Raw genomic sequence first — 13,388 nt, 5'->3', positions numbered from 1 at the left:
TGCATTCCTTGCTAGAGTCAGGGATTTCTGAGGTTTGGCGCTTTCTACAGCAGCTAGATTTATTTTACTCTTGGATTTCACAGCACCACTTCCCTTTGCCTTCTTACTCTTCTAAAGACTGGATGTGTGGAGAGATATTTGTATAAAGGATTGATGGGAGTTTTAGGAGCCCGTCCTCATGTTAAGAGTGTCTGTTAAAAGGATGAGATATTTTTTTTTGCGGAGCAGGGAGACATTCGATCCTGGTCGTTAAACAAGAGAATAGCGGCCTGGGATCGCCTTGTAAATGTCCCAGGCTGATGGTTGGAGTGCATATGTTTGGAGCACATAAACTATAGGCTAGTGTATTATATGATAAGGATATTTCAAGGGAAAGAGAGAAAGAGGGTGCAGTTTAGAGAGAGGTACTTGCATATTATACATTTTTTAGGTGGCTCCTATTCTTTTTTATTCACACACTTAAGCACAGCATGATTTAAAATACACATTACGCTTGTGATCTTGTACTTCACAGTCTTAGGCCCTACTAAAATCAGCCTGAACCTAGCAAGTTTTATAAAAATGCCATCTAGAAAACATTCACTGACAATCAATCAAGCTGCTCAATCAGAAGATGTTGGTTTCAGTGGATCTGGGGAAATGGTTTAGATGAGATGATGATGTGACTCATCATAGCTTGAAAACTCCTGAAACACTACTATTTAAACCAGGATATATATTAAATTATAAAAAATAGGTGTATGAGGCATCCATGTTGATGTGTCACTGAAGAAGACGATATTCAATCATTTGCTATAGACCCCATTTGAAATGACTCATTGACTCATGACTCATGACTCTGCTTAATTAATCAACTAATTAATTAATTGAGTAATAGCTTCAGCTCTACCTGTGAGTCAGTGGTTTTCAGCCATGTGGCACGTGTATGAAGGAGTTCACTCCAACTGGTGCCACTACTTGGTGTAGTGGTTGTTTGGAGTGAAAACATGGACTTTAATAACCGCTAATAAAGTTATTTCTGTAAATTATCTGAGTGCATGCCCTTATCCATCTATCCATCTGCTGTGACATCTCACCGGCTTGATTGGTGGTGATGATGACAGCGGCGTACTGCCTCATCTTGGGTGCCATCGACGACACACCGTTCAGCGCTTCAATCTCAAACGTGTAGTTGGTGTGGGCTAGCAGATCGGCCACCGTCACCGTGGTGTTGTGGAGGCCCGTGGCTCTTGGCAGAAAGCGAACGTTGCTCCGGCAAGGCTCACAGCGCTGGGTCCCACCGTTGCTGCCGTTAGCGGCGACACCGCGGCAGCGTTTGCAGAGGACAGTGAAGGTGATGTCCCTGCGCCCGCCACTGTCCTCCGGCCAGCTCCAGTCCAGGATGACTGAAGTCTCGTTGATGGAAGAGATCACATTTCGAGGAGCTGAAGGAGGACCTGGTAGACACAAAAGAGGTGGAGGAGGTCATTGGATACATAGGAGAAGAAAGGTTTTGGGTGGGATGACAGAAGGAGGAAAGGAAGGTTGAAAGGTCATAGAAGAAAGGGAAATTAGAGGAGAAAAGTAGAATCAACTTCAAACAGCAGACTGACATTAGATGAAATTAGATTTAACAGCACAGTCTTCTGCCAAGTACAGTACACAGCATGTAAGATGAACACGATGAATTCAATTTGCACAATATGCAGAAACTTTACACCATGCTACAGCCAGTCTTAAAAATGTAAAATATTGTCTAATCCCTGAGAAAGGTTTGCTCTTGTTCAGAAACACAATATTCATACAAGTACTTTACATGTGTTTGCACCGGGAAGCTACCCAACAATGACCAAATGGGAGTTAGGTGCCTTGTCCAAGGGCATGGGGACAGCAGTTGCAGTGAGTATACTGGTCAGTTTTCCAGAAAGACATTCTCTATTTCATTAAGTAGTGCACCTACTTTTGCTACTTTTGAGATTTACATTTAAGAGAAGTGTTATAATATGTGCTGTACAACATATACACAAGTACCTCTGGCATTGTAGTTTAATTATAGTGCAGTGTAATATCAGGGTTGTGTTGTGTATGTAATACAGTATGTGTTTCTCTCTCTGTTTCTGGATCTGTAAGAGAAGAGAAAGGCATGGCCCAGTCTCTGTCAAACTCAGACTGACATATAAAAGTAAAAACATCTTATTACAAACAGATCTCTCTGAATATTTCCAGATTTTTATATCAAAGCTATGACTGTAATTACATGGAGGACAAAACAAAGCTGCCAAATAACTCTGTAGAGAACTTTCAGGAGGAGGAGGGAGGGAGATAGAAATAGGCTTACATGGATTGTGTCTCCAGATAAAGTGCTTTGTTTGGTTTGTTTGACGTGATAAGAAGTTACTTTTCTCCCAAACTATGCGCAGCTCCTGTCTTGGTAATCTGCATCACCATTGTAGACAGCGCTTGTGCACAGGAGAAATCAAAAGGAAAATACACCAAATTTTCAACTGTAGAGAAAATCTGAAAATGACATCAGGGTATCTGCAAGTCTCACAAATCTAAACTGAAGACTTCTTAAGACGTCTTTAATGTTGTAAGACATCAAAACATGACTGAAGTTTAAGAGCTTTGCAGCTCCTAGACTAAATAATCTGTCACGACCAGTTTGTAATTGAAAGCACATAATGAAATGAAATAAAACAGATGTATTCTGCATTCAGAGTTGAATACACATTTAGGAAGCACTGCAGGGGCAACCAACGTAATGGGCTATTACATTAGGCTATTACAATTACCAGTCCCACTCAAATTTATGATAAAAGAAACACAATTTATGGTTTTGCATGATTTCACATTAAAGTCTCCACCTCGGCCCAAACAGAAATCACCAAATGCAAAGAATTCAACGTCCTCTTACGATCAAATTTAAATTTGATTAGGCACATTTGATTCAAAGTACAAATAGGCAGCACTTCCTATAATACTAATAATACTCATAAAAATCTTTCTCAACCACTGGGATCGATGTTGACATTCAGCCAATTCTGGTTTAGCAATGAACATTAAATCATTTGTCAAGATCTACTGTCAGAACAATTACTCCTTTTCCAAAGAATATTCCCCTCAGGTAGGTGAACACAGTGAAACCAGCTTATTTATCTCTTCATCGACAGCACCCATTAATAAAAAGGTCTATATCACCCCACTATGTGTATTCTTAAAAGTGAGAGTGTATTACTCTTTGATCCTAATCACACCATGACGATCCTCTGGCTCACCGACACAGCGAACTCCACTGACCACTTTAAACTCTTGGACCTGGAATTCATATAAGATATTACCTGCACAGGCATGCACATGTACACATGCAGGCAATCATATACTAATTCCAAATGTCAAAATAATATATTGACATCGAGATTAACATGTGACATGAATTATACTGTGTAAGAACTGAGGATGTGTGAGTAATCTCCAATCCCTCACAAAGGGATTTATGTATTGACAATTCTCTTTAGGCTCCTTCCAGCCTCCTACTTGTCACTTGAGATATCAGCAGACTCAAAAACTTTACATTTTGAAAAAAAGTGTCTTTAAGTAACTTACAGCGATGGTGGCGATCAGCAAGGCGGACCAGCACTTTTTGTGCATTTTTCTGCAAATTTGGAGGCGGTGCTGTGGGACGTAGGGGAATGCATTGATGCATTTTTAATTGGTGGAACTAAATTCTTGGGAGTAGACAAAACTATACTTTATGCACAGTTCAGACAGCTGTTACAGAAATGTCTCATGTTGAATGTAGCAGGAAATACCATAAGGTTGAAAGTATTCTTTTTAGAGAGTTTTTTTCCCTCATTTTCCTGCCCTCTGAAATTTTCCTGCCAACATTTTCAAATTTCCAGAGTCAATTCTTAACAACCTCTATCACACCGCTAACGCTATAATCATGATCATTATCTTCTAACGACTTATCTATTCATTTGCAGCCCTCACGTCGCTCAGTCTGTCCCAATGAGGTGAAATTTGCCTAGTTGACAAGATGGTGTTGAGATAATAACAACAGGGACCTGCCATGACTGTCTTTCTAATTAGGATTCTGTCTATGGCTGTGGGCGTCGATTTATATTTTCTACTGTTCTCCACACGGTGAAAGCATTTTTTTTTCCTCCTAGCCCATTTAGTAACGGATGTATCCATAACCTGACATCAGGGAATGCAGTGATTTATAGTTTTATGGGAAATGCATTTTGGACGGTTCGCAGGAGGCATCTGCATCTGCATCTGCTATCCATTTCCATCAAACGGACACAAAAGGGAATCATGTAGGGAGCGGAGAAGGTGATAAAGAGTTCTGGGGCAGCCGCGGCTTTGGTGACCTTTAAATAAATAAGGAATTTTAACGCTCTTTGTCTATTAGTGAGCTATTTTTACTGGAGAATTGGCAAATTGCACACTATTATAACAAGCTTCAATTGTATTAGGTGTAGGTATCTAACTATAAATGAGATCCCGCTGAGTAGAAAAATACACTGTAAACACAGTTTGACTGTTTACATGAGAAACAGTAAAAACAAAAAATTCTGAAGCTTCTGGATTTAATTTGCATACAATGCGTATACACACCTTTTTTGTCAAATTGCTCTTTGTGTTCTACATAGGTATGAGTGCAAGAATAATGTTTTGTTGTATAAGATTTTGCATGGACAAACATAGTATTCTGCAAATTGAATTCAGTGTGAAAAGCAACCGAAAGCATTTGGACCATCACAGGACACTAAAACTCAATGACAGCCTAAGAAATGGGTTTCAGCAATTCTTCGAGGCAAGGTTAAGACAGGTTTCAGTGAATGTTTTATAAGCTAATGGAGGTAACACTGGAGGGCTTCTTTGGTCAAAATAATGTAGAGCAAACTGTGTATCAAAGCACACTTACGGGTACAGGCCATGGAGGCGGGGTCTCCCTCGGCACGGAAGTAGTTTTTCTCACAGCTACAGTGCAGCGACCCCTCATGGTGAGAGAAACTATGAGGCGGACACTTTGCACACTCCATATTTCCGAGAGTAGATTTGTAGAAGCCTGCCCTGCACACTGGAGACAAAAGAACACAGGCAGATGCATGAGCGTCGTGCTGAACCAGCACATCGATAGCTATTTAACAGATGCATTCTTCGTCAGAGCACCTCCAACAAGAGCAAGCAAGAAAGGAAAGATGGAGATTATTTAACACACAGATCACAAACACACGAGCAAACTGCAAGAGGAGGACTGAATGTAAATCTGCTGCTAATGTAACAAGAATCCATTGACTACTAGTAAAAAAACAATAATTCTCTGAAACATCTTTGTCTCTTTTTCTCTCTCTCTTCATCTCTCAGAAGGCACAACATGAATAATGCAAATTGTCCCCTCAGATAAAAGGGCTGTTCTCTTTAAATATCTGTGGTATTAAATCTGCACTCAGCAGCTCTTTTAACTCCTACTCACCACAAATCTGTTGCAATCTGTGCAAGTAGGGTGACACTCTACCTGTGTAAAGCATATTGCATGTGTAAGTGTGTTTGTGTGTCTGTGTAGGAAGGAAGATCAAGGGGAAGGGACCAGGGGGAAAAAAAACCCAACTCTTCCTTTTGTTTTTTATCTCTCCTTTCTCTGTCTATTTAGTTCCCCCACTCTCCTTTATTTTCTACTCTTTTCTTCTCCTCTATCATAGGTTGAAACCTTTGTCATCGTATCTATTTAAACTTACAAAAAGCGTCTTTCACTGATTGGACAAGACCTTATTTTCATTAATATGCAGACATACAGTAATCTGATACTGTTGCACACACACACACACACACACACACACACACACACACACATACAAACAAGCTCTCTCTCTCTCTCTCTCTCTCTCTCTCTCACACACACACACACACACACACACACTCACACATGCACATGCACGCACACTAGATTAAAACGATGGCTAGCAGCAATAGCAGCGAGCCAGCAGAATGTGTGGGCTCAGCAGAACAGGTCTGACAGATCCCAGTGGTGGACAACACACTTCTGCAAAAGCCAACATTGCTGATACTACTGCCATATCCATCACTGACACTGGCACACCAAGGTCCCCATGCTGCACTGAATACTCCTTTACAGTGTGAGTGTGAGTGTGTGTGAGAGAGTAATAGGATGTGAAGTGGCTTTAAATGGCCCAATATGATCCTACTGATGGAATGACAACCACAACACTTGCTGACACACACAAAACAGACCACCCTGATTGGAGGACACACCAGGAAATTGGACCTGACAGCCGGCACCCCCAGCCAATCGAGTGAAAGAAGCAGCGAGATAGCCGCCGGGTCAGCAGAAATGCACAAGGAACATAAAGCAGGAGTGTGGATAAACAGACAAAAGTTCAAATGAATTAATCTCATAAAAGTGGCGGACTGAGCCTTCGTCTGATCCCTCTATCCATCCAAGCAACCTCTGACAGAGCACACATGCCCCCAACAGTTCAACCCTGGATAACACCAAACAAAGATGCCTTCACTATATTCATTGGACAGTTAAACCGCTGGGCTTGAGTCCAACTGGATCTGTTTCCCTTTTGCTACTGTATGTACTAACTCCTGGCATCAATCTCACTGCGGATTAGAAACGAATCAATTATGGAGATATCCATATTCAAAGGGAAAGTTGTTGGCAAGAATTGTTCAGTTTTCATATTCACAAGTCATAGTTATATCATTGCTGTATGTACTTGCATGCATTGTGGATAATGTTTTCTTGTTCTGTAAGATTAAGACAGAGAAGAAAGATCAAGACAATTAATTTATCCCAAAATGGACACTTGTAGGCTTTGCAAGTCTGGACTTTCCAAAACCATCTGTGGCTCTCAGCCCCAAGCACATCGATTCTTACTGAAGGTGTAACTCTTTTAAATTGGTCACAAATATATACTTCCATTTTGAAAAAAGCTAAATAATTTCCTTAACCAGCTGGGCACTGTAGCTTTTAGCAAACATTACTCACGCAGGAGTAAATGGTGCATTTATTGGGGACTATTTTCAGCTGTGGATTAATACACATTAAAAGCATTAGGGCATATTTACGGTACCCTGTGCAATGGTGCGGCTCTCAGATGTGTTTTTAATAGTTTTTGGACAACAATGGAGGTCTGTAGCACAGAGGAATGAGCTGTATCATTCTTTGGCTACACCAAAAATACTTGTTGGTAGGATCAATTTGTTAATATTAAGAAACACATAAAATATCGCCATACTTATCCTTTAAGATTGGTCCTTTGCAACTGCTGGAGGAACATCTTACTAGACTTGGACAAACGACTCTGGCAAGTCAACACTCTGCCTCATTTCCACTTCAAAGTTAAAAATACACTGGGACTTTTCAGTGCGCAACACAGCCGTGAAACTTATTAGGCACATAGAGGATGTCATAAACTTTCAATATAAAAATTAATAACCAAAGCTGCACTTACAGTATGAGGTTTTCATATGACAGTATAGTGATATGTTGTATTTTCTTGACCGCAGCCCTAAAAATATTTTTATAACAGTTGGAAAAGGATAATAAAGGTCCTGTTCCTTCCCTGTGTGTCTGCCAGGATAAAAAGTAGCTCTGACAGAGGCTGATGGTAAAATCAGATTTGGCCCGTAGGAGGTTAACTGCTCATCTAGAGGAGAACCGAGATGTGTTACACTGACATTCACCAGCAGCGTATGCAGGAGCACGAGTGGATAGTATGATACTGTGCCTGGCTGCATGTGTGTGTGTGTATGTGTGCCCCGAGAGAGGAAACTCAGCACCTCTTCAGATGACAGATTATGTGTGATTAATTAAAAGATGTACGTATGTGTGTGTGTGTGTGTGTGTGTGTGTGTGCGCGCGCATGTGTGAAAATAACTCACAGAGAGAATCGAGCATCACTGCCTTGACAAATGGAGAGAAAATAATATTTGCATCATCTTTTATTTATTTTCAAATCAATAACAGCAGCAGGAACAGCATGTAAGGACTGTATCATTGTCCCTGTAAGTAGTCTTTTGTGATACACACACTTCTCACACACACACAAACATGCATTCAAGTTGAAATTCTTGCAAATACTCACACACTCACAGGGGTATAACACAATGTCTTGCTACTTTGTACGTAATGACAGCTGAAACACAATATCCTTCACTCTTAAAGAGCAACACACACACACACAGACACGTGCCCACACACACACACACACAGCTGCAGCAGCCACATGATATGGTGGTTGTAAAATAACTGGGGCTACAATTTGCTCAATCAATAGTGTAGATCATAGGACACCCTCATCAATAATTAACATGACTGCTGGATGGTCTCGTGGACACATGCAGTCCCTCTTTTTATTACATGTTAGCTGAAACCCTGACGTGACCTTGGCCAGACCGGATTTTGTTACTATGCATCTTTTATATGGGACCAATTTCAAAGTCTTGCGAGAAGACAATGAAAATTTATTGTCCAAATTGGTGATTCTAAAGCAAATAAATATCTATCTAATATATAAATATTTGATGTGGTTTTAAAATGGAACCTGGAACGTGTTTGTGATCGGTACCTAAAGCTCAGTAACGTAAAATTACATGATTACAATCTCATTAGAAATGTAGATACGCTTTTAATAGAATATACTGTCATCATCAGGAAAAACGTGGCAGAGGATTACGCTCAACATGTAACTGCTGACATGACTCATGTCCTTTTGAACTCGCTCGTTACTGGCAAATTGATTGGTGTCACACAGGGAAAGTGTGTGTCAGCCTAACCTGAAGCTTAGGTTTTGGTCTCCATCTCTCGCTCTTTCTCTCTGTCACACACACTTCGAGGTTCAGTCTAGCTGCAAACACAGCCGGAGAAAAACAACGACCCGACAATTGATTTCCTGTTTCCATACCACCCCCGCCACCTCTTTTTCAATCCAACAAGACCCCAATGACTTTCACTCCCTCTCTCCTCCCCTTCCATCTTCATCCGTCTCCACCTCCCCTCCATCCTGCCCACCCTCCTCCACTTCTTTTCTGTGGCTTTCCCTTCTCTTTCTTTCCCTCCATCCTTCTTTCCTTAATTGGAATAGCTCTCTTTGAAATGGAAAAGTTATTTACTTTGACAGCTTAGGCATTTGGCTGGCGGTCTTATCCGGAGCCACTTGTAATGTTACTGGAAACATGGCAACAGTAAACATCTCGCCCCCCGCCATGAAATCACCCTTGGGGGCAACCAGTAACAAGTTACAGAAATCTGAAGATGGTCAAAGTCTTTTATGAAACCATGGTGCATTTTGGTGGGAAATGTTCACTGCCTAATAATTATGTCATTGTTAAAAAATAGTGCATCATGGTATGACTCAGGCGCATTGCTGACTAATGAGAAAATACATAAAAATGGAAGCATAGCTTCATGTAACAATGCAATGATGATCTTAATACCATCCATCTGAATATCAGTGGAGAGCTTAAATGTGAAATTTCTAGGATTTATTGCATGCTTTACACATGTTAAAGATAATGAAGCAGCTACAATACATAAACATTATCTTGTGTATTACCTTTAAGAAACCTGGAAGCCTTAATCCTGAGATAATAATCATAATAACAAGCGCATGTGTCACAGAAAAAGAAAGACACATTGACATACTGGAGGCTCCAGTTCATGATTATCTCACTCTAACATGCAAAGTAACACAGACATCCGTTATGCTGATTTACAATCAATTTGTTAAAGCTAATATGCCTGTAACCTGACAAAATTAACTTTCAGAATTAATTCATTAATTTTTCAGGAATATAAATGAAAGCAATCATCAAAATTGACAGGTTTTGTCTTGGGATGAATTGCTACACATTCCATCTCTCTTATGTTCAATTATTGTGTCGTTTTCTTCCATGATAGTCACATTGGGAACAATATTGGAGTTTATTCATTTGTCAGTGTGGCAGTCCAGCGTGCTTTTGCTTGCCAGTCTGAGCAGAGAAGTGATTCTGTATATCTGCGAGTTTCCAGAGCTAGTATCCATCAACTGCAGGACACATTAACTGTGCAAACTAAACCTTTAGAGTAATTCATTTTCCGCGACAGTGATGAGAGCTGCCAGAGCTAATCAGAATACAACAAGGGCCTGTAATAGGCTCTCAGCTCTTAAGGTCGTAATTGCTGGTGATGTTATATTGTGGTCGTTTCAGTCCTGCACTGGCACAGCTTTAAGTTAGAGGAAGGATCAGGCTGGGATATAGCAGCCAGTCTTTAGTGGTTTCTTTGCTGATATGTTAGAGATCTGTATGTCTGTACAATTCCCAGAAACTTAATTCTAGCTGGAATATTATAAAACTGGCACATTCTGTAGATCAAGGATAAATGATAAAGGAAAGAAAAGTCTGAATTCTCAAAGGAATCGTACACTGTTTCACAGACTGAGCTCATCATTGACACATTTGAGAATGGATTGCCTATTAAATTTCTTGGCCGATGTTATGAAATACAGTAAGTGAATGCATATGGAGATTTTTCATTTTTCATTTTCATTTCCATCCAAGAAAGCTAAAAAATTGGTGATCCTACGATTCCGGACGTTTAAAGCATTTATTTTAGTTTAGTTATTTCAGTCTCAGTTCAAATTTCTCACTTAAATGAGAAATAAACCAGCTCTGTGATAGGACAACAAGCAACTGTGCTCATCTAGCTTTCACAGAGCAACTAAAAATGGGCCAACAGATCAATTTCTGACCCTGATGTTCAGTGTCATTGCCATGACCTCATAAGCTGCATTTTCAGCAGCCATAGAAATGAAGCAGTTGGCTTCATCAGCTGAGCAGTGGAGGGCCAGATTGGAGTTTGTGATGCTAACTGCAGGCTAATGGCCTGGAGAGACCCCGCTATTCAAGTTTGTTTATCTATACACACTCAAAGAGGCTCTTCTGCTGCCTAGATGCACTGTGTGTGTGTGTGTGTGTGTGTGTGTGTGTGTGTGTGTGCGTGTGTATGTGTCAGAGTCTAGAATACTAATCACTATACCACACAACCACCAGCAATTTCCGTCTGTGTGAAAGAAAGTTACCATGTGTATGTGTTTGTGTGTGTGTGTGTCTTGTGTGTGCGAGTGCACGCGCAAACTGGCACAGTAAAGCTTAATTAAGTGATCTGATCCAACACTGATTTGCATAATAAAGCAGCCTGATGAGGAGGATAAGAGGAGGACGAAAGGAAGTGGAGGAAGATTATGGGAGGTAGAGGAGGAGGATGTGAGGAGGTGAAATAGAGGAGGAGGAGGAGGAAGAAGTGCAAGGTGAGGAAGGTCTACATCACATGTTTTGTAGCAGACAGGAAAACAGAAAGGAAACGTGTGTAAGTAAAAACACAGACCAAACAGTGTGTGTGTGTGTGTGTGTGTGTGTGTGTGTGTGTGTGTGGTTTTATGATTAAAGTGACCTGCGATACTGTGTTTGTGTGTGAAATGATACATCTTTTCCACTATATTTTCCAAACACTCTGATTTATCATTATTACTGTTTGAAATGAAACCCAATTATTTGCAGCAGATGAAGAGTTTGTTAGTGATTAATGTTATGTAATTATCAAACAAGCAGTACAGCCAAAGTATGCTGCGTGCACTAAATTAGATTTTAATAGTAGCAAATATTGGCCTCCATATATCTGTCTAACCTTGGTGATAAAAAGGACTGGCGCCTGGACTCCTCTCTTTGTTTCGTCCTTCTCTCTTTTATATTCACTAAAGCTCTGCTCAGTTCAAGGGGAAATCAGCAGAATCAACACATCAGGCGTCTATTAGAATATGCTTGTTTGCTGAGCTGCTGCACTGTGGTACCAGCCTGAGACCCTTTAAACCTAATAAAAACAATGAGAGGCATGGACTCAGACTCATGACTCAGTTAACGTCTCAAGATGCTTTATGGAGATTTTTCACCTTTTACGAGTGCCTCTAATGATTCCATTAAAACCTCCATCTGTTTACAGTGATGTAAAATGATACATTTTTGCATTGTTATTATAAATAACAAGCTCAATGCAAGCCACTTTAAAGGAAAACGGTGTCTCTACAATGTCATTATGACAGTATGGAAGGATACCACATGTGGTACCTTCCCTTAAAACTTAATAAATGGAGCATGAGAGAGAAATAGCTATTTTATTAAAATAGCATGTGTTTGTGTGTGTGTGTGTGTGAGAGAGAAAAGCTGCTGTTATGTGAAGGACAATAAACTGGGGCAAAACAGGGCAAGTACTGTACAAACCCCACACACGCAGAGGCATGGATCAACTCCCTGCTGTACCCATCAAGGATGCAATAACAGTTTCCTACACTCTCCACACTCCGGAGGTTAGCCAGGTCAGTAAGAGAATCCAGGGCAACCAGCACACACACTCACACACAGACACACACACACACACATACACATACACACTGAGGTGATGTTAATTTTACTGCTATAGATGTTGGGAGACAGGACTCTACCACACACATGAACACTTCATCTTCTGTCCTTATTACATGTCTGTCCAAGTTACATATGGATGACTTTGTTACCCCCCAAACTATGTGTGTGTGTGTGTGTGTGTGTGTGTGTGTGTGTGTGTAATAGATGGGGAGATGGAGAGAAAGAAGAATGAGAGGACGAAGGAGGTTGAGAGCAGGGAGACACAGAAGGACAGCGAGTTGGAAATCACAATCAAAAGTATGAGAACACTTTAGCGCCATTCCCACGCATAAACACTAACTAACACACACCAACAATAAACCTATTTGTCTTGATCCATCACACACAGAACCACCACCACTGTTGACATTGCCACAAATCCAACACACCAGTATGTGTGTGTGTGTGTATCTGTGGGTAAATGCATTTATTGTGTTGTGTTTGAAGATGACTCTGACCTCTTAATGCCCTCTCACTTGCCCAAATACCGACACACACGCACACACACACACACACACACACACACACACACACACATTCCACATTCACACTCCCTGGAAACACACACTGCACAATTTAACTGGTCTTAAACCCATTGGCCTCCACTCATTCTTTACAGGACCATTGTGCTGCTTTGAATACAACCGATAACCAGCCATGTACACCAAGCACACATTCACACAAACACACAAGCTGTCGTTATCTTGGTGAGTTAGAGCTGGACAGACCATTGTACCATAATCCCATGTGTGACAATAGTAGCCGGTGGCAACCATGTCACTGTTTCCATGCTGATATAGGAAAATTGATGTGGAACTCAGACAGATTTCCATCCTTTGCTTGGTTGGCAAGTAGGGGATTTATAGTAGGGGAGTATTGCTACTAATGTGAAATTTAAAAGTAATGTTATTGTATATAAGTACTACATTACAGTG

The 13,388-nt window shown here is 40.7% G+C and overlaps 1 protein-coding gene across 3 annotated transcripts in view; it reads right to left on the bottom strand.

Moving 5' to 3' along the window:
• The window catches only part of epha3 (eph receptor A3), a 92,262-nt gene that overhangs the window by 38,017 nt on the left and 40,857 nt on the right, over window positions 1–13,388 (bottom strand). For all 3 annotated transcript variants that reach the window (XM_070914167.1, XM_070914164.1, XM_070914165.1), the window contains 2 exons: window positions 4,910–5,065; window positions 1,077–1,436 (listed from right to left, as the gene is read on the bottom strand). In XM_070914167.1, the coding sequence (XP_070770268.1) occupies window positions 1,077–1,436; window positions 4,910–5,065 (516 nt within the window). The remainder of the gene's footprint in view (window positions 1–1,076; window positions 1,437–4,909; window positions 5,066–13,388) is intronic.

The sequence above is a fragment of the Enoplosus armatus genome, chromosome 11 (assembly GCF_043641665.1).
Source record: "Enoplosus armatus isolate fEnoArm2 chromosome 11, fEnoArm2.hap1, whole genome shotgun sequence".
In the NCBI taxonomy this organism is placed as follows: Eukaryota; Metazoa; Chordata; class Actinopteri; order Centrarchiformes; family Enoplosidae; genus Enoplosus; species Enoplosus armatus.
The sequence above is the reverse complement of the archived record's forward strand: the minus strand, read 5'-3'. Positions and strand labels throughout refer to the sequence as shown.